The sequence below is a fragment of the Plectrocnemia conspersa genome, unplaced genomic scaffold, assembly GCF_051122295.1.
Source record: "Plectrocnemia conspersa isolate PC_06_02 unplaced genomic scaffold, ASM5112229v1 ptg000011l, whole genome shotgun sequence".
NCBI classification, from domain to species: Eukaryota; Metazoa; Arthropoda; class Insecta; order Trichoptera; family Polycentropodidae; genus Plectrocnemia; species Plectrocnemia conspersa.
The window spans coordinates 23,288,494-23,308,811 of record NW_028277175.1 but is presented as its reverse complement, the minus strand read 5'-3'; the positions used below and the strand labels follow the sequence as shown (position 1 = coordinate 23,308,811).

The 20,318-nt window shown below is 32.1% G+C and overlaps 2 protein-coding genes across 2 annotated transcripts; both read left to right on the top strand.

The window, feature by feature from the left end:
- The first annotated feature begins 1,529 nt into the window (after positions 1-1,529).
- Rich (Guanine nucleotide exchange factor subunit Rich) lies at positions 1,530-9,989 on the top strand. The gene is made up of 26 exons (XM_088196451.1): positions 1,530-1,743; positions 1,836-1,943; positions 2,070-2,222; positions 2,286-2,469; positions 2,539-2,672; positions 2,933-3,024; positions 3,093-3,209; positions 3,276-3,432; positions 3,494-3,607; positions 3,675-3,953; positions 4,019-4,187; positions 4,255-4,446; positions 5,172-5,338; positions 5,405-5,473; positions 5,533-5,791; positions 6,596-6,705; positions 6,770-6,997; positions 7,074-7,217; positions 7,285-7,399; positions 7,464-7,585; positions 7,657-7,817; positions 7,894-8,174; positions 8,236-8,345; positions 8,484-8,623; positions 9,198-9,386; positions 9,451-9,989. Exons 1-26 carry the CDS (start codon positions 1,603-1,605, stop codon positions 9,764-9,766), a joined length of 4,251 nt encoding a protein of 1,416 aa, XP_088052577.1. The 5' UTR covers positions 1,530-1,602; the 3' UTR covers positions 9,767-9,989.
- Positions 9,990-13,684: 3,695 nt separating this feature from the next.
- LOC148230033 (solute carrier family 35 member E1 homolog) lies at positions 13,685-17,967 on the top strand. Its single transcript, XM_088196805.1, has 5 exons — positions 13,685-14,065; positions 14,969-15,177; positions 15,253-15,378; positions 15,513-15,749; positions 15,813-17,967. Exons 1-5 carry the CDS (start codon positions 13,750-13,752, stop codon positions 16,029-16,031), a joined length of 1,107 nt encoding a protein of 368 aa, XP_088052931.1. The 5' UTR covers positions 13,685-13,749; the 3' UTR covers positions 16,032-17,967.
- Positions 17,968-20,318: the final 2,351 nt, after the last annotated feature.

The window sequence follows — 20,318 nt, the reverse complement described above, 5'->3', positions numbered from 1 at the left end:
AAACATTTGGGATACTGTTCACTTTTTCGGCAGCAACTTCAACCAACGACAGACGAGTCTACACAAAAATACAGACAACGGACAGCCAGTATCTTGAAATATATATTTTAATCGCAGTAATCATATTATTTTTTATATTTTAAGGTAGAAGTATGCATATTGGAGGACCATGTCACGCGCAAGTGACAAACGGACCCCGAACCCCTACTTTTCCGTTAGCTGAGAGTTTCGCAAGGGCCACTTTGTACAGTTCGCTGTACATACGTCCACACAATCATCAACCAACTGGTTATGCTTCCATCTGCGCCGACCCACGCTGCGCACGAAGACCACATCAGTCTGAACGAGCCTCAGCTTCTCCTCTTGGTTAAATTTCGCAACTGTAAATTGATAAGAGGGGGAGTACTATGGGGATCCCGAGACGACCGTCCGTGACGCAGCATAAGTGAAAGTGAAGTCCCGCTGAGCCGCGCGCCCGAACTAAGCGGCGTTGTACAACCACACCGCACCCCCGCCACCGCAAGCAACGCGCGGAGTGGGGATACTGTTGCGCACCCGACCGGGATTATAAGGCGGCGCTAAAAGGCTCACATAAGACACAAGACACATTCGACTCTGGGCTTCTGACTCTGCAACACTCACTGGACTACACGGATTCTACACCTCGCCTCCTGTTTGAGCAACCATCTCCAGGACACGCTCGAGGTTTAATATCGACGACTGTCGAAGGATCCCAGTCAACACGCGTCAAGAACGTACCGGACGATTTCATAAGGGCCACTTTGTACAGTTCGCTGTACAAACGTCCTATCACAGATCGTCAACCGGACTGCCGATAACTACAATATAGAAGCGTAACCCCGCGACCGCTTCACCTTCATTGCAGAGCATGTAGAAACAAAAACAACATAAAATCGTATTTTCTTGCGACTTATTGTGACTGTATGTGTATAAGCATTGGAAGCCGTGACGTACACTGGTTTAGTACTATTCTTTTTATTTCAGGCTGCTAAGTTTTTTTCTTATTTTATAAATTGTAAAAATAATTTATGTCTTACAGTACTCGCTAAGCATAACATTTGTTAAGCATTACACTTAAGTATATTTTACTTCATAAAAATAATATTAACCCTTTACCTGCCTTGCCTGTTATATTATATTTCGGCAACAAAGGGTTAATCCAATTGAAATTTACTAACGTTTAGATAATGTAAATAACTGTGGGTGTTTTTTAACAACAATTTATTAAAATCTGCAAATGATAATGGCTTATCTAACAAAACATGAGAGATCAGCAAAACACCCAGAACTGCACAATAGCCATGCAACTTTCGAAAGTCATCAATATCCATAAATTCAATTGTGTTCAGTATTGCCATCATAACGATTGAAATCCCTAATTTAAATAAAACACATTATAAATATATATTTTAAAACTAAAATATATTTTTTTTGTTCGAATCGTTATTTATTTTTTAAGTTATTAAAACGCTAATCTGTCATGACCGAGAAGGTGATATTTGCGACGTTGTTCACAGTAGCTCACGTTGGCAGTAGTGCGTTGTGTTTGACAGCAGACGTCGCCGAGTCTGGCTGTCAAAAATGTATTTTCCCGTGGGGTGGCCGAAGGTGCTCGACGCCTTCGGCTCCTGCGGTTCGCCCTTCATACAGATCGTGTGCAACAGGGACAAGATCCTCTTCGCGGTCCTCACGGCGGAATCTCTCGTTATATGGTTTTGCAAAGTTAGTAAAATTCACGCATAATTTGCACAGCTCTGCATTATTCAATTTATAATGTGATGTATTATAACTCAATATTAACATTGTTGTTTCAGCCATGTGTGCCAATTGTTTTTCATACACGAAACGCTGAATCTATAGAAAAACTAGGAGTCAATATAAGCGTAGAATGGAAACCAGACTCCAGTAAAGTTTGTGTAACTGTAAGTCTATTATATATAATCACAGTTTTGTCATACATACTTACTATCTAGAAAAAAATATCTATGACAAAGCAAAGTCCACATTAATCAATTATGCAGATTCACTTTATATTAATTATATTACAGACGTCCGAAGGGAATTTAATACTTTATAACGTAGAAGTGATCCCTGGACATTCCAGCGTGTATCAGCAATGCGATCCTCCGACGACAAATTTGTGCCGGGATTCAGCCGAGTTATTTGTGAAAGAAATCATTCCACCTTTAAAGCTCATATTGGTATGTCCATAAAATATTTTTATTTATATTATACATATATTAATTATATTTTTTCAATTATAGCACAGTGAAATAATAATATTGGACGGAAAAATAACTAAATTATCTTGCATCAGTAGTTCAGAAATAATGGTTTGTACGACTCAAGGACATCTGTTGCGTTACAGATGGGATGGTACTCAAAATAGGGATTATTGCTTAGATTTAAGACGAATTCCGTTTTGCATCAATCAACAAGTTTCCAGAGGTTTTTTTAATAATTGAAATATATTTAAATCAAATTAGTTTATAATGCAACTAATATATGAAATTGCAGCTGTACCTATAGTTGAAGATAATACGTATATTAATGACATTGAATATTCACCGTTGGTCGGAGGATTTGGTATAACATTTAACGACGGAAGAGCTGCATTTCTTACAGCGACGACATTAAAATTCGATCCAAATGTTAGTATGATATATGAGTTTTGATTTTATATTTATTTTACTATTATTGTTTGATTATTCTTTATTTATTTTTTTTTACTTTACTTTTTCTTTTTACAAAAAAGTTTTCCAAGGAATTTATTGTTTCGGAGGTGAGACGATTAGAGATGAATTTATTTTAATTACTATTTTGTTATTTATATATTACTTGTCTTTCTATTTTAATTATATATATTTTAATTTAATGATTCATAAAATTTTATATTTCATTTTTATTTTAGCAAGTGCAAGGAATATGGGCTCAAGGTATAGAAGATGCAACTAGTACTTCAGTGAATCATAAATATCGATTAATTGCATTCGGAAGAGAAAAGTAAATCTCAAATAATTATTCTTATAAGTATAACTAAAAGCTGAATTTATCTATTTATTTTATTTCAGTTCTCATGTAGATGTTTTTACCATTGATGAAACAACAGGAGGTCTAGAATTCTCTCACAGTATGATACTTAGTTCTAAGGACTATCCAGGATCTCCTGGAGCCGTCAGATGTATGAGGTAAAATTCTTAAAAATAAGAAAAAAAATATTATGATCATTTTTTTAAATTTAATTTATATTTCAGATGGACCGGAGACGGAAGAGCTTTAGCCATAGCGTGGGACAAAGGCGGTATATCAGTATGGAGTACGTTTGGAGGCTTATTGATGTGTTCTTTAGGCTGGGATTATGGACTAGTACAAGATCTTTCAAAATATAATCCGTTAAACATACACAGCATGGTAAATAATATTTTTAATAATAATATGAGTATTATTATTAATAATTTAATTATATGATCAGGAATGGTGCACTGAGGGTTACCAATTATGGATGATTCGAGAAAGTCCGGATGTTTTAACTAGCTTGATTCAAATGGATTTCGTTAAAAGTGCACTTACTGTTAATCCGTGCATGGTAAGTTTATTTTAAAATATGTAAAGCTTCAATTTCATTTATTAATTTTATGTATTTATTTACCCAGAACCATCAAAGTCATTTATATCTGCAAGCTGACGATAGACTGTATGTAAATATCGGCGATAGCATAACTAAGACCACGGAAAAGATGAGAAAATCGAAGAGCGCTCAAGAGACCGAAAAAAATGATCCAAACTATGATTCCAATCTAGAGAACGACTCTTTAGTTGTCAGTGAAGAGTTTGAGAATTATTCGTCTATAAATGAAAATATGACTGATGGAAAGCATTGGATTGTTATTCCGCTTCCGGCTACTTATTCATCGACTAATTGGCCGATAAGAGTAAGTTATCTTACATATATTTTGTAATTGAAACTTCATAAAAAATATATTGTTTGTTAATACAGTATAGTGCAATTGATTCGAGCGGACAAAATTTGTGCGTGGCCGGCAGAACTGGTCTGGCTCATTACAATATGATGTCAAGAAAATGGAAATTGTTTGGAAACGAATCTCAAGAAAAGGACTTTGTTGTTATCGGAGGTTTATTATGGTGGCAAGATTACATAGTGATCGGTATGATTTTTTATTATGTACATATGTTTTTTTATTGTATGATAAAATAAAAATATGTTTTTTTTAGGTTGTTTTTGCATTTTGAAAGGCAGCGACGAATTGAGATTATATCCGAGAGACTCTAAACTCGATAATAAGTTTGCTAAGATATTCACGATACAATCGCAAGTGCTGCTTTTGGATATGTTGCAAGATCAATTGATTGTTTTCTGCGCAGACGCTCAGATATCCATTTACAACATGAAGCAAATCGATAATGGTATTATTATCACCTTGTATTTAGCAGCATAAAGTGTATTTATCACATCACTGATAAAAGTAGTGACAGTAATCGGTGTCTTGAATTTTAAAAGTTAAACCTTAGGCCAAGAAATCTAGATGTACTTTTGATAACCATTCTTTGGCATAACAGCGATTTAACCAAATGCACGATATTTATTTATTGTAAATCTTCCATTGCAAGATGCTATGCATGAGCCTAATACAACCAAGTAAACACAATCAACAACTACTAAGTAAGTAGTGAAAAAAATTTGCAGATTTTTCATTGCAACATAACAGTCATTAGCCCAATGCATTTCAATGAGTTAAACACAATTAACAACTACTAAGTAAGTGGTGAAACACCAGACTGAAATCAGTCTTTTAATCAGTGATTAAATATAAATTATTATAGCACCTTACAATCAATAGATGTCACTACGCATGATCTATCTCGATTATATTTAAATTATTCATTACGATACTAATCTGCGAGATTAGATAAACATAATCTGTAATTATATAATAATTATTAATGGATGAATATATTGCATATTTAACAAGTCACACAGTGCCCTCTTGCTCATTAATCAATGAAAATTGTGAAGAGGAAATCCAGAATCTTAAAGAATAGTATAATGATAGACAGTTGTCATTTTCACTCGTTTGAACACGTTTTAACAATAAAATAACATAATATTACTTACTTTTTAACATCAATAGTTGGAAATGTCGAGATTGAATGCATCCAAGTGGTCGATCTATCGGGAGTTTGCGTTCATCCGGCATGCGTAGTATCAATCAGCTTATCGGACTTGAGGCATGAAACGTCACGTCAATCACATCATACTCTTCTGAACAATCAAATAGTGAAACCTGCCTTTTCAATGGTATTTGAACCTTTTGTATATGATATATATGTATATAAATGGATTATTTTAATTATATTATTTTAGATTATGAACGTCAGCGGAAGACTGATCTTAGTACAAAGAGAGGAAACGGAAAAAAATGACGCTCGATCGGTACATTTAGATTGTTTTAATTATTATTATTGTATCTTTATTGTATTCTTTTGTTTCAGTTGTATAACTGCTTGCCGGCTACTGTGCTGGCTTCTTGCGTCGAGTCCGTCTGGGCAGCTAGGTGCGCTAGCTCGGAGCAGCCACATCTAACGGCCGCTTTGTGGTTATGGTGCGGAGCTTTGGGCATGAGAGTTTGGCTGCCGTTGTTTCCCATTCCGCCTCCGTCTTCAACCAGACACAGTTCTCTTCCGCCGCCGTCTCACACATTCATGTCCAAGAGGATCATGTTGCCGTTTCACCTCAAGATATATCCATTAGGTAATAAAAATTCACATTTTTTTGATGTCTTTTTATCCAGTTGCATTCCATTTCATAACTTTGTTGGATACAAATTTATCAGTAGCATAATAGGGCTACTAACTTTGATGGTTAGTTTATGCTGTAGTAATCCATTGATTGTAATCCATTGAATGCAATACCGGTATTGACATAATTATTATTATTTTAATTAATTCACAGAAAAAATAATCCGAGTACCTCTTAGCAAAACCAAAGCATTCAAATACCCCGGAAACTATTTTTTCGATACATTAAATATTTTAATTATAACACTTTCATTAATTATAAAAAAAAATATTTTCGAAAATACGAGTGCCAAATTTTTCCTCTTTTGGAACAATAAATCTAGGACAGCATCATCTTTGATCGACCGATTCTGGATGCCTCCTTAATTTTTATACTAGGGGTCAGAGCACCACACAATTTATTCCAATAAAATATATTATTTCACCGCGGTATATGTTTTTGCACGCTATTCCGAAATCTTATAATATGTGGGAGAGCACCTATTTATGCTGTAAGTTATTTAAATAATATTTCAGTAAATTAAAGTGTTTTTCAACCTTAAATTATACAAAAAAAAACATATTACAAGGCTCAAAGGTTCATGACACATTTAGCTACCCAATGCACACTGACGATTTTCTTGATGACTTTTATAGGTGTGATCCGTGGTGAAAGGGTTAAGCGGTAAACTCAATATAGAAACCTGGCCTAAAAATTTAACACTTCCATTCACTGTTTTTTTTAGTGCTGATAACATATAATTTATCTTTGTTTCAGCAATACTATTTGAAGATGCAATCATACTCGGTGCTGAAAATGATACGTTATTATACACTTCAGATCCCAGTTCGGTCTTTTCGCTTCCGTTCTGCGTCTTAAATAGAACAGTCAGTCTTTCACTTATATATTAACAAATCATAACATCAAATACTTTCAATATAATGATTTTAGAGCCAAGTATACCTTCATCAAATTTTGAGACAGCTGCTGAGAAGAAATTTAGGATATCACGCTTGGGAGATAGCTCGGAGCTGTTCAAACCTGCCGTATTTTCCACATTCGTTAGAATTGCTCCTGCATGAGGTTTTAGAAGAAGAAGCTACCAGTAAAGATCCTATTCCGGACGCTCAGCTTCCGAGTGTAATAGAGTTCATTCAAGTTTTCCCAGTGTATTTACAGGTTATTTAATTATTTCAATAGACTTTTTATAAACGGAGCTTTAATTTAAAGCAATTGCTCTTGTATTATTTTATAGACTGTTGTACAATGTGCGAGAAAGACTGAGATTGCTCTATGGGCTTATCTATTCAACGTTGCCGGCAAACCAAAGGAACTGTTTCAGATGTGCCTTACGTTGAAGATGTTAGATACGGCAGCTTCTTATCTGATTATATTACAAGTTAGTTATTGGAATCATATTGACATTGCATATTTATATGAGTGTATGTTTATATGATTATTTTTAGAATTTAGAAAGTTCGTCAGTGAGTCGTCAGTTAGCTACTGTCTTATTAGATACAGCTCTACAAAGAGGCAGATGGGATTTGGCTAGAGATCTAGTTCGCTTTTTGAGAGCAATCGGTAATTTATGATCTTTGTTTATGCTTCTTGATTAAGTTTTAAATTTTTTTATATTTAAATTTAGATCCAAATGATCTTGAATCGCCTCGTACTTCTGTTGTGATGGGATCAAAGTTCACAATTTCGCAGACGCCTCCAGTCACTCCGAATGCTGAAGATCTGTCCGTAATATTAGGCAGCATGCAGGTTATTATTTAATTAATATTGATTCAATATCTTTGAAACCGTTTATGTTATTATTATAATTTATTATATAGGTTAGTAGAGGAAGAAGTTTCAGTACGACTGTCACTCCTCGCGTAGAAGGAGTAAAGCATAACAATAGCGAGATGGTGACTACTGCGTCCAGCAACATATCTACGAATCCGTCTATAGTGACCAGAAGGAAGAAGTCGATGCCTACGAGTCGAGGAGATAGGTACGATTATACTTATTTGTGTTAGTATCATACTCTAATCTTTTAATTAAATTGTTTATGCAAATATAATTTATAGGGATTCTTGTTCTGGAATCGGCGAAGAGTTCTTCATAGACGTTATGTTGCAAAAGCACGCTCGTAAGCTTCTAATGAGTGGTAAGATGTGGCAGCTGGGACATTTTGCATCTCGGCTCGACTTTCATTTGGTTACGTGGCTCGGTACTGAACGCGAACAAGCAGCTAGAGTCGAAAATGCAGTGCATTGTTTGAAACTGCTCCACGAGGACTTTAATTGGCCGTATCCATTTGCGGCGCAAATCGTGTCACAGCAATCGGAAAATGGCAATGGTTCTATAGGTTAGTATTTTACATTATTTTTAGTGCTTTTGAAATATTTAATCATGTTTTGAAATTTCAGTTCCGTCGACGCCTTCACCAACTGAGCACACTAGTTACGGGGGCGATAGTGGATATTTGTCATTGGCCGTCGGCGGTAATAATATGAATATGCTGCCACATGATGTTCCTGTAAGTATTACGTCAACCATTCTTTTATGGTGCAAAAGAAATCTGTGACGTACACCGAGTGTACATCATAGGAAAGCGAAGGATTAGAGTGCACTCTCTACTATAGTATTACATATTTTGATGCCATTTATATTTCAGGCTAGAGCTATGAGCGTAATCAGTGAAGCGGAAGCTTTGAGTGTATGGGGCGAAAGAGAAAGACAATACGCCGATTTCATGGATAAACTATCTCATCAACAAGTAAAGAATGTCTCTCCTAGGGCAGAAGTACAATTAAGGTAAACATATAATAAGTCTTTTCCTGCATACATCAAATCTTTTATAAACCATTTAACCCTTTGAGCGGTATCGCCGTACATATATAAATAAAAATATATAATAATAAATAAAAATTATTATATTTATATAATATTTTTTTTTATTTGGTTTAATGTAAATGATTTTTATAGAAAATATTATCAATAAATTAAAGAGTACGAAATAAATTAACATGACAAAAAATATTGAGAGCCTTTGAATTGGTATAAAAAAATCCACAAAAGCCGAATAATATATAAAAAATATGTAAAATAAATTAACGAAATTTAATATCAGAAAAGTGTTAAAATAAATTATTAAAACGCATTAATACAAAAAAGTAGTAAAGTAAATCAAAGCAATAAAATGTTAAGAATCACTGTTTTTTTCTATAATTTACTATAAAGACAATATAAAATAATAATAAATAAATAACTACTGAAATAATTATAGAAAAATACATAAAATTAACCCACTCCCAGTTGTATACTAACAAATGTGTATAAATTAACTTACTCAAAGGGTTAATTACCTATTGTATTATATTATCAACAGATATCTATATCAATTGATGATTGAAGCTGGATGCTTAGAATGGTCGTTTTTACTATCGTTCATTCTGTGCGATACAATGGCCGTATTAAGAACAACAAACGTAGCGAAATCAAACGATATAACCTTAGATGCCGTCGGTAGATTGATCAAAGCGTACGAAGACCTTCGAGGTTGGGTCGATATGGAGTGGTATGTTTTTATAAATATTTTTATATTTTTAATATTTAAATATAATATATTATTGTATTTACAGCATCGCTTATAAGCCGTTCATGCTCACTATTCAAAATCAAATATCTATTCTATTCGCGATTATTAAACAGAGAGAGCGGCGGAACAGTTTCCTCAAAAGATCGAATCCTATTAATACATTAACGAAGAAACATTTTCAAGAAGAAGTCATATCGGGAGATTCTTCGACTTCCGAGAACGAAAACGTCGTTCAGCATACTGTGGAGTTTAACAAGCAGGTGGCTGTTAGGAAAGAGTCACCGAAGACTGCGGAAGTGTTTAAAGATACAAACGCAAACGTAAAACCTCCAGAGCAGGGAAGCTGCGTTATCTCGTAATATGTCAATTTTTATGAAGGCGGTTGGTGCTGATTTGTTGATTGTTGGTTTAACTATACATTTGTTGTGTACAGACAATCACTGTTGAAGAATGTTTTAAGTTGATTGTGCAACTCTTATGATGTCAATTAATGTATGTACTCTATTTAAAATAGTTCCCTTGTTGACACTTCGTTGAATATTTTAATATAATATGGAGAAACTACGAAATTAAAAAAAAAAATACATAGCGTATATGATAATTGTTGATTGTAAAGCAAAGGCAATATGGAAATATTATTTATATAACACATAATATAATTTGATATTATATATTATAAGAATATTTATTATATAATTTATTTTAATTGCCTTTCTTGCAATTTAACTTAGAGGACGTAAATATGAAGATTTTTAATACATTTTTTGAAGTCTCTTTATTAAACATGCAAAATTTAATTGTTCAGTGCCAATTTGATATTTACAAAAAAAAATATTCAACTCATCCCAAATTCTAGTTTTAAGATTTTATATATTGTATTTTAGGAATTTGTATTATATATATATATATATATATATATATATATATTTATTTATTACTCTTTATATAAATAGATAAAATTGAAATGTGTGATTATCGTTTGAACAGTTTTTTGTATGTGCAATATATTAAACATGAATTTTATAAAGGGTTAATTGATCATTTAAATGTAGTGTTGTTAGATTAAACAATATATAGATTGAATTAGGTAATTGTATTTTATTATATTATTAAAATTGTATACACTCGTTCATTGTTTATTGAAATTGTTTTTTAAACTATGCACCATTTTTAATGTTCATTGTTAGATGATTTATATAATATAGATCAACTTTATTTGGTGCACATTATAATTATTATTAATCAATTCATAATTTATTAATCAAAATGGGATAAATTTTATCGTGTTGGCTCCCCTGCAATTAATTTGTGTTAATTTATTGATTTATCATATAATGCCTTACTATGTAGTAAGTAGTAAAATATAAATACGTTTATATTTTTATTGCATGTACTTATGTTTTGTATTTTATTTTTAGAAAAAGACTGATAAGTGTTTATTTGCCGTTTTATAAATATTTGCATTTCCTGTTGAGTCGACTTTCATAAATCATATTAACATTGTTTATTTTATGTTATTTATTTAGAGAGTAACAGTTATATTATTTTTTTAGAGAGTAAATAAATCTGAACATTAACCGGCCATTAGCCGTATTAACTCGTAGCGATTAGTAGAAATAACAAAAAATATATAATACATACCAACTAATTTGATATAAATTAATAAATATTTATTTTTATCGTTTGAAAATATTAAAATACTCCTAATTAATGTTTTGTATTATTAATCTTCCATCATTAAATTGCAATAATTAACAATACCTTCAATGATATTTCAACAATCCGTCCATTTGAAAACTTTTTTCAATCAATCTGCAATAAAATGGTTTGCATTTTTTTCGGTTGTGAAATTAAATAATTTACAATGTGATTTAATTTTGAAATGAAACAATTATATTCCCTCGTGCAAAACGTCCACTAACCATTAAGTAATTTTTATTTATTGTGTATGAAAATACCTTTCTTCGTCTAAAATTAATAATTATTGATATTTTCACAAATTATATCGACGGAGAACGTTGGCGACAATTCATGTTTTCTATTGTCTTATAAAATTACCACACATGAGTTACTAATGTCAATTTGTTATAATAAAAAAGTTTTTTCAATTTTTTGTGTTGTTTTATTTTACTCCTAGTAGTAAACAAAAATATTAATACGAAAATAAATGTGATTTATAAGCATTTAAATAATATCCTCTAGAAACCATTTTAAAAAAACGATATCAAAAGGATATTAAGAAGTTACTTAGCCCGCTCGGTTAATTTAAATTTAAAATATTGAAATAAATGTAAATTTTTTTTAGATAGATTATCTATATTCAAATTTTTTATAATACCACTTATTTATTTATTATAAAAGTATAGTCAATAAGCTGTATTATCTAGTAGGTTTAAGTCCGTTGCGTTAAGCAAAGTGGGCAAACTTCGTTTGAATTTTGTAGCACTATAACTCACTTGCTCACATTTGATTACTAGTTCGTAAATTTTTAGCTACAAATGACAACGTCGTGATGCCGCAACCACTGTATTTAACATATCTGCCCCATGCGTTTTTTTCTGTGGTCGCGGGGAGAGGATATTGAAAGTACAGCGTTTTGAGAGGAGATAAAGCAAAATCGCTAAGTGAGCTTAAGAATATACCAAATAGAGATTGAACAAAAATGGTTATATAAATGTATTACATCTAATCGGGATTCCTTTACAGGGGACCGCATTGAAAAATGATTGATATTTTTAAGCATTTACCGTAAAAAGCGTCAAAACACAATTACCCACAAATCATGAAAATTTAGGATATTTTATTATTATTATACTGTTGTTTTCCTGAAAGAAAATATTAAAGAAGCAGAAATAGTTTATTTGAAAAAAAAGCTTTTGATAAAAGCAATTCAAATTTGTGGAAGAAAAACTGAGATATAAACATGATAACATTGAGTGAATAATAGAATAATGCTTATTTTGGCCATAAACAGCATTTTATACGATTTTTTTCTCTCTTCGCTCTAAATGAGTTGCTACCATCGCAGCCCTTAGACCGATATTTATTAGAAAGAGCGCAGTTATTTCAAATCATGTTAATATATAAATAATCAATCAGATCCATTTTAATATATTTTGCTGGGAGAATGGTGACGGAGGGCAATTAGACAGAACGGGCAGCTGCAGTATTATTTATTGAAAGTTGACCCGATGGTCATGTTCTTCCCGTCAATGTCCGCCAAAATATGATTGCTCGGCGTGGAGTTAAAACATTAATACTATTTCATTTTAAGTTTCAATGCATCCAAAATAGAGCTATAAACATACTTTTTTATAATGTGGGAGCTTATTTATACTGTGGGAGCCTAGATTTGTTATGGCCAAAACTTGGCGGCATTAGAGTAGCACTGGCGTGACGGTTATTCTCTCGACTGGCAATATTCAGGCGATTCGGACGCGCGCCCCGTACTTTGTAAACCATGTAAACAACTCGTATCATCAATAAAACATTACTGCAGCGGCTCAATCTGTGTCTAATTGCCACCCGTCACCACCCCGTCGCCACAATATGTTCATTCATTATGGCCAAAACCTGGCGGCACTCTGGTAGCACAGGCGTGACGGTGGCGGAGGGTAGCACGTTATTTTGGCGGACCTCGACGGAAGACATGGCCGGTGATGACTCGTTCACTCGTAAAAAAATAACATGTAAACTATATACTCTCAATCAAATACTACTACAGTAGCTCTATCTAATTTTCACTCATCACCATCCATCTGCCAAAATATAAAGTGATCCAATGTCAGTTTCTTTTTCTATTAATCGAACATTTGGAGTATTTCATTAATTATAAAAAATAATATCATTTAAATTATCGCCTCTGGACCTTTCGTAGAAACCGATCCTTTTATGTAATTTTCATACATTTCAGACGGTATCTCGGCTGAAACTTGGCAGATGTTGATTTTATGTGCTCCAACGTTTCAAGTTGGTCAGCGAAAACAAGAATCTTAGCGATAATATATAAACGTCATAGGTCAGCGGAATTGTGACTCAATGACATCTTGTGACTTTAGGGTAGGAGGGGGGGGTAAGAAAAACCTGTGACATAATTTATGAAGGCTGTTTAAATTAAAAAAATAAACTGTTTTATATTACCACGAAATAACAAGATTTATTTGTTGAGCAATTAAATGTATGCAAGTTACTATTGAAGATTATTTTAATTGAACTATTACTAAAAATAACGTTACTATTTGCGTTCTTGCAAATTATTTTCGAAGTGAAAGGTCTTTGATTTTAATTTGTAGCAACACTGTTCGGCCGTCAGTGGGTGACAAGTGTCAGCCGAGCGCGCAGCATGGGCGGGGGTGCGCGCGAGGTTTTGACGGTGGTGCTGCTATGCGTACTATGGTATGCAGTCAGCTGCAGCAACAACGTTGTGGGAAAGGTGCTGCTGAGTCAGTTCCCTTACCCGTTAACCGTCACCTTGGCGCAATTGGCATCCATCGCCGCGTACAGCGGCCCGGCGCTCAAGGCAGCCAAGGTGAGAGAACCTCGACTTCCGAGGCGCCTCTACCTCAGCCCCATGCTACCGCTCGCCCTAGGAAAGCTCCTGTCGTCGGTGCTTTCGCATGTCTCCATCTGGAAGGTTCCCGTTTCCTTCGCTCATACAGGTAACCTAATACGATAATCTAATTTATATAATTCTTCCAAGGATTACTCATACAAAACATTTTTACTTTCGTCCTGAACCATCGATGAAAAAAATAATTCAAATATATCTGACAATAAAATGAAAGCCGATTAAATAAGAGTTTATTATTTGATTTTACACTTGTATGCAAATAATTCAAATAACAAATTAACGAGGTACGTTTTATCTATGAAAATGTCACGTATGAAGATTAAAAGTAAACAATCATAAAACATAAGTATGATCAAACTCTACTTCTCTAATGCATGTGTATATATGTATATATATTTTTGTGGTAGTTTCACTGTCTTTTTACGCAATTTATTCTTTGAACGAAATAATGCTGTTTCGAAGAGTATAATACATTGTTTAATGGTAACAAGCGGTTATAGAAGTTTTGCCCACAATGATTGATTTTCATAGTTTCCGAAAGTCTGTAACTCATTGTTTACGTTTAATTCTTGGATGAACTATCGAGCGTTTATTTATAAAGTACTTTTAATGTTAAAATGATGCTTTCTATTGGGGAACCATATAGAATGCTCAAAAAATAATCAAGGAATTTGTATTCCGCACAAACTTTCCCCAACATTCATCACTATATATGACCATTTTTTAAATAATTCATTATATTATTTATGATATTAGGAAATCTAGGAAAATATAATTTGTGATGATCGATCAAAATTATAATTATATAATAATTACTAATTCTGATCTCCCAAAGACACGATAGTAATTTTAAAAACACTAGGGTTCATATGGTATTCGAACCAATTAGTCATTGAATTATGCCACTGCTATTCCTTTCACTTCTTTAGCTAATCTTTTGTCCAAGATGGAACAAAACTTGTACATTCTTAATGTTTCTTTCTCCTTTCAGTCAAAGCTACCATGCCACTGTTCACCGTAATTTTATCTCGATTGATAATGGGTGAAAGTCAAACGTTTACGGTCTACTTAACCCTAATACCAATTATCACTGGTGTGACGATTGCGACCATGACTGAGCTTTCTTTCGATGGTATTGGAATGATATGCGCGTTAGTATCGACGGCGGGATTTTCTTTGCAGCATATATATTCAAAAAAAGTATTGTTTTGATTATTATCGATATAATCATATGCAAGAATCGTCTTAAAATATATATTATTTTATCGATTTTAGGTACTTCAAGACACTGGAATCCATCATCTTCGATTATTGCATATATTGGGTCGCCTGGCGTTCTTTATCTTCATTCCCGTTTGGTTCATATTTGATTTCAGTCATGTGATCAACGATGAAAGTTTGGTATGTTGTATTATTATTTTTTAAATATGCTCAAAATCAAATGTTTATAGTATTTTATATGTGTTCGGAACATTTTTTAAAGTATAGACAAATGATTGTTCTTGGGGATAAAATTTACAATTTTTTTTATATAGACTTCTTCACCAAAGATCTTCGGTCTATTGTTTATCGACGGATTTTTGTGCTACATCCAGAACATAGTGGCATTTAGCGTCATATCGTTAGTCGCTCCCTTGACTTATGCTGTCGCTAATGCTTCCAAAAGAATATTCGTCATCGGCGTATCATTGTGCATCTTGGGCAATCCTGTAACTAACATCAACATCTTCGGAATGATGCTGGCAATATTTGGAGTGCTATGTTACAATAAGGTACAATAAACTATTTAAATTTATATGAAGAATATATAATTAATTTTTCACATAATGTTTCAGGCTAAATATGATCAGAGACAAGAAGAGAAAAAGACGCCAGTGCTACCGGTTATCAATAAAACACAAGATAACGCGTTGATGAAAAGCTTTAACATAATGAAGTCAGAGTTTAATAACGGAACCGCCGGAAATGGATATCATTTATTGACTCCGTTGCACGAATCTAATAATTCAATACCCGATGCGACTAGAAGTAATGGTAAATTGTTGTTTGTGTAAATAGTTACTGTGATTTAGTTATTCTCACAATTATAAAAAAGGTCTAATTTACAAAATGCGCTGTGAGGGCAGTTTTGTATTATCATGTAAGTAGTTGATTTTTATTTATTTTATTTTAATAGGAAAATTATCAATGTTGAGCTGTTCCTATTTATTTTTTTATATTTGCTCAATTTCTATTTAATTAAATTATTTAATTGTTCTAAACAATTTTTCCAGCTTTATTCTTTTAGTGTATTAACATATCTATAATAAAATTATGATAAAAAGCAACGCATGACAAAGCCGTTTCGTTTATCGTATTAAATTTAGTACTCTTATCAGTATTTGTGGCTATAAATTGCAATGTTAATTATAGTGCATGAGCCACAAACCTTTAATATACTTTATGATAAAAAATACATCTTAGAAAGGAATATATTTTTTTATTTATTTTACAATTAATAAATTTGTAGTTACCTAAATCTTATGTTGTAAGATTGCTACAAAAAATGATTACATATTAATTTTTAAGTTTATTGGCAGCGAAGATAATCATAAAATTATATTTATTCTAATACGCAAATCTGTGCCATATACATAGTCATTATCAAACATAATTGAAAGTACTTAATATCAAATTAATATTGTAAAAAATATGATTTACTATATGATGAAATACTAACATAATGGTTGTGATAATGGTTATGATTATCTTAATTAAAACCAACGAATATAGCACCATTTATTTAACAGTAATGCTATATATACAACTTCCACATAAATATTATCATAGATGTTTCCATGTTTAAATATGTTAATTATTATATTTAAATTTCTGTATGTTCATTTGTAACAATTTTATCAGTATTTTTTAAGTTGAGAAAGTTTACAAACATATTTTTTTATGTTACTTTTTGTCTTTAATACGAAGATTTATATTTTTTGTGTCACAATTATTTTGCTGTTCAGTTGATACGGTTGCTTAACAAATTTATAATTAAAATTACACAATAGTTGTAAATTTGTACATAAATATTTGTATGTAGTTAGATGAAAGAATAAATTGTAATAGAAGATTATACAATTTCCGTCATTTTTTATATCTAAATAATAATAATAATAACTGGTTTTATTTATTATTTTATTTTTTCGGGGTGCCATTGATTTGCTATTATATAACCTTTGAAACATTATAACCTAACAATTTGTAACTCATGTGTGCCTTAATATTTATTTAACATCTGTTTATAAATTATGTATAATCAAAGACTTGCTTTTAGAATATTTTGTATTCTTTTTATGAAAAAAATAATATGTAAATTTACATAATTTTGGTATAAATGTATGTATATAATTAATATTTTTAGTGCAACTTATGGTTTGCATATCAAAAATTGCTATGATATGACGGACGTGGTTATTAGATTATTACGAACACGAAAATTCTGAACATAGGAGATTGCTTACTTGTCAAATATATTTTACTTTTAACTCAAACTGCTTTATATTCTTTATTTTTAAGTATAAATTTGTGTATTTATAGAAAATGTAAGTGTATCATACAAATGTAAATCAGTAATATAATTGTAAAATATTTTTGAAACATGATTTTTAAATTAAAATCATATTAACATCTGTTATATACACAGACATTATTTTTTTATATTGACGTATTCTAAAATATACATATACATATGTGTATATACATCATCTATGATCAGAAATTTTGGTGTTTGAAATTTTCGTTTGCGAAATAATCACTGAACCGACCGATGCTATCATATTTTTAATTTATGTTTATCAAGAAAAGAATATTTATAACCAACGATGAAAGATATTTTGTAAATGTGAACAATTTTATAATTGCGTTAGGTGTATGAAAAATGTTTTTGTAAAATAATTTATTATCAAATTTGTATTGTTGAAATAAATTATTATTAAAACACGGAAATGAGTTTTTTTGTGAATTTATCCGAAAAGTGAGGTTGAGGTCATTGTTATTGTGGAGGTTCAATAATCATTTAGAATTCATAGGAACCACAAATGGAACAAAGGAAGAAATCTTGAAGGCGACAAAAGGTTGTCAACAGTTATTTTGAGAAATCTACAAAAAACAAATTGCCACACATCTGGTGCAACGTTGGATGTTTTGCGTGAAAAGTTCCCAGGTCGAATTATTTCACGTTATGGTGGCGTCAACTGGCCGTCAAGATCATGCGATTTAACGCCGTTGGTATTTGTGTGGGGCTACGCTAAGGCCCTCCGCACACGGAACAACTGTTTTGCAACTCGAGTTGCAAATTCGTTGCATACTAGTCACACACACAATCAGTTTGCAAACAAAGTAAAACCTCACACCGCACATGAGCGCAACTGATTCTGGATTATTCGGAGCAAAGTTCTCTATAAGTTTGTAGTCACAAAGCTGTTTTTCGCAAAATGTCAAGTAGTAGTTCAGATGAAGACTTAATTGGCTTTTAGAGCAGGGAATATTGGTGTAATCCCTTTATACAGAGAAATATCAAGTCAAATCTGTTTGTAGCAGCAGAACAACTAAATCAAACAGACAAAAAGTTTATAGCTTTCTTTAGAATGTCCAAAGATTCTTACCTGGAATTGTTGAGGGTGCTTACTTCTTCCATAAAGAAGATGGACACAAATATGAGGGAATGTGTGACTGCAGAAGAAAGAATATTAATAACTGTGAGGTAAGATTTTTATTATTTTGATCCAAATACAAAATTACAAAACTCCAATTAAGAAGTAAACATTACATTTTTAACTATTATATATATGTATCTTATAATAGTTTCTATATTATATATTGGTGAAATTGAGGCACTGCCGAAAACGTTGTTTTGAAACGTAAACGACAATCTACGAATTGGCCGCTTCACTCATTTCTTGAACTTTTTGTGAAGACACATGCAACCATGCAACGCAGCTGTTTTGTGACTAGGAAAAAAGATCGCATGCAACCAGTTGTTGACTGATTTGAAATCGGTTTGGTTTTAGTCGCTCGTGTTTGGACACACACTCCGTACACAGGCGTGGTCACCAAATAGTTGCATGCACAACTAGTTTGCAACTCGAGTTGCAAAACAGTTGCTCCGTATGCGGAGGGCCTAAGAGTCATATTTACGTCGACAAACCCGAAATGTTGGGAGTACCTGAGAACCAACATCCACACAATTATTGCCAAAAACCGCTCGAAATGTTCGAAGAAGTCATCAAAGATTACATCTAAAGGATCGGGTCTGCAAAAGGTTTAATTTAAATAATTTTTTATAATTATTAAAATACGTCAAATGTTCGATTAGTAAAAATTCTAATGGTATCCTTAAAATTGTGTTTTCTTAAAAAAAAAGAAAATTTCAAAACTGAAGCTGAATCATCCTTTATTTGTGCAGTGTATTGTTTAAAATTGTAGTGTCGGTGACTATTTAGTTAAACTCAAATAAATTAAACAAATCGTACCGGAACGCGTTCCATTCGTGGAAAATGTACCGGCACACTAAGGCAGTGGTTATAAGCATTTAAAATAAGACATGTTTTTGTTGCAGTGAAGGGAAGTACATAGTTCTACGCACATACATTTTGATAAAAATTAGTTAAAACATTCACTGGTGACTCTTTTAAATGAATACGTTTTTATTATTTCAAAATGGCTTGAATAGTATGTACAGCAAGTATGAGACATTTTCACTTTGTTCTTCTCTTGCTGTTTATTTTTTTCCCTTTTTAATTAATTTACTGTAATAATTTAATGTAATACACTTTAACACACGTATGTTATTCAATTTTTCTTAGTCTGTGTTGAAGTGTTAAATGAGATTAATGCTCTAAATAGTAATTATTTACAACAGATAAGCAAAATCCAACCTCACTTTACAAAAATAGTTTCGTCCTCGTCTTCCGCTTTTAACTAATAAGCGTCGCGAAACGAAGATTTAATTGCTCTTATACAAAATTAAAACTTAAATCTGTCTTTCTCAAAAAAATATATTATCTTTTCGTAATATTGTTTTTTTTGGGGGAAATGTAATACTGCAGTTTCTGTGGATAAGTCGCCACTGATTTTACCTTCTATTTCTTATAAATTTATTTCCTTAACAAAAATATATATTAATATTTTCTTTTTATAACTACAAATATGTATTAAAATATTGTTATTATACAGTAATAGGAAAATTAAAACTAGTAAATATTTAAACTATATTATGCCGCGAAATTAAAGCGTTAAGGCCGCGATGTGTCATTTAATATGGACGATCGATAACTGACGTTTCGCATATTCAAAACCTT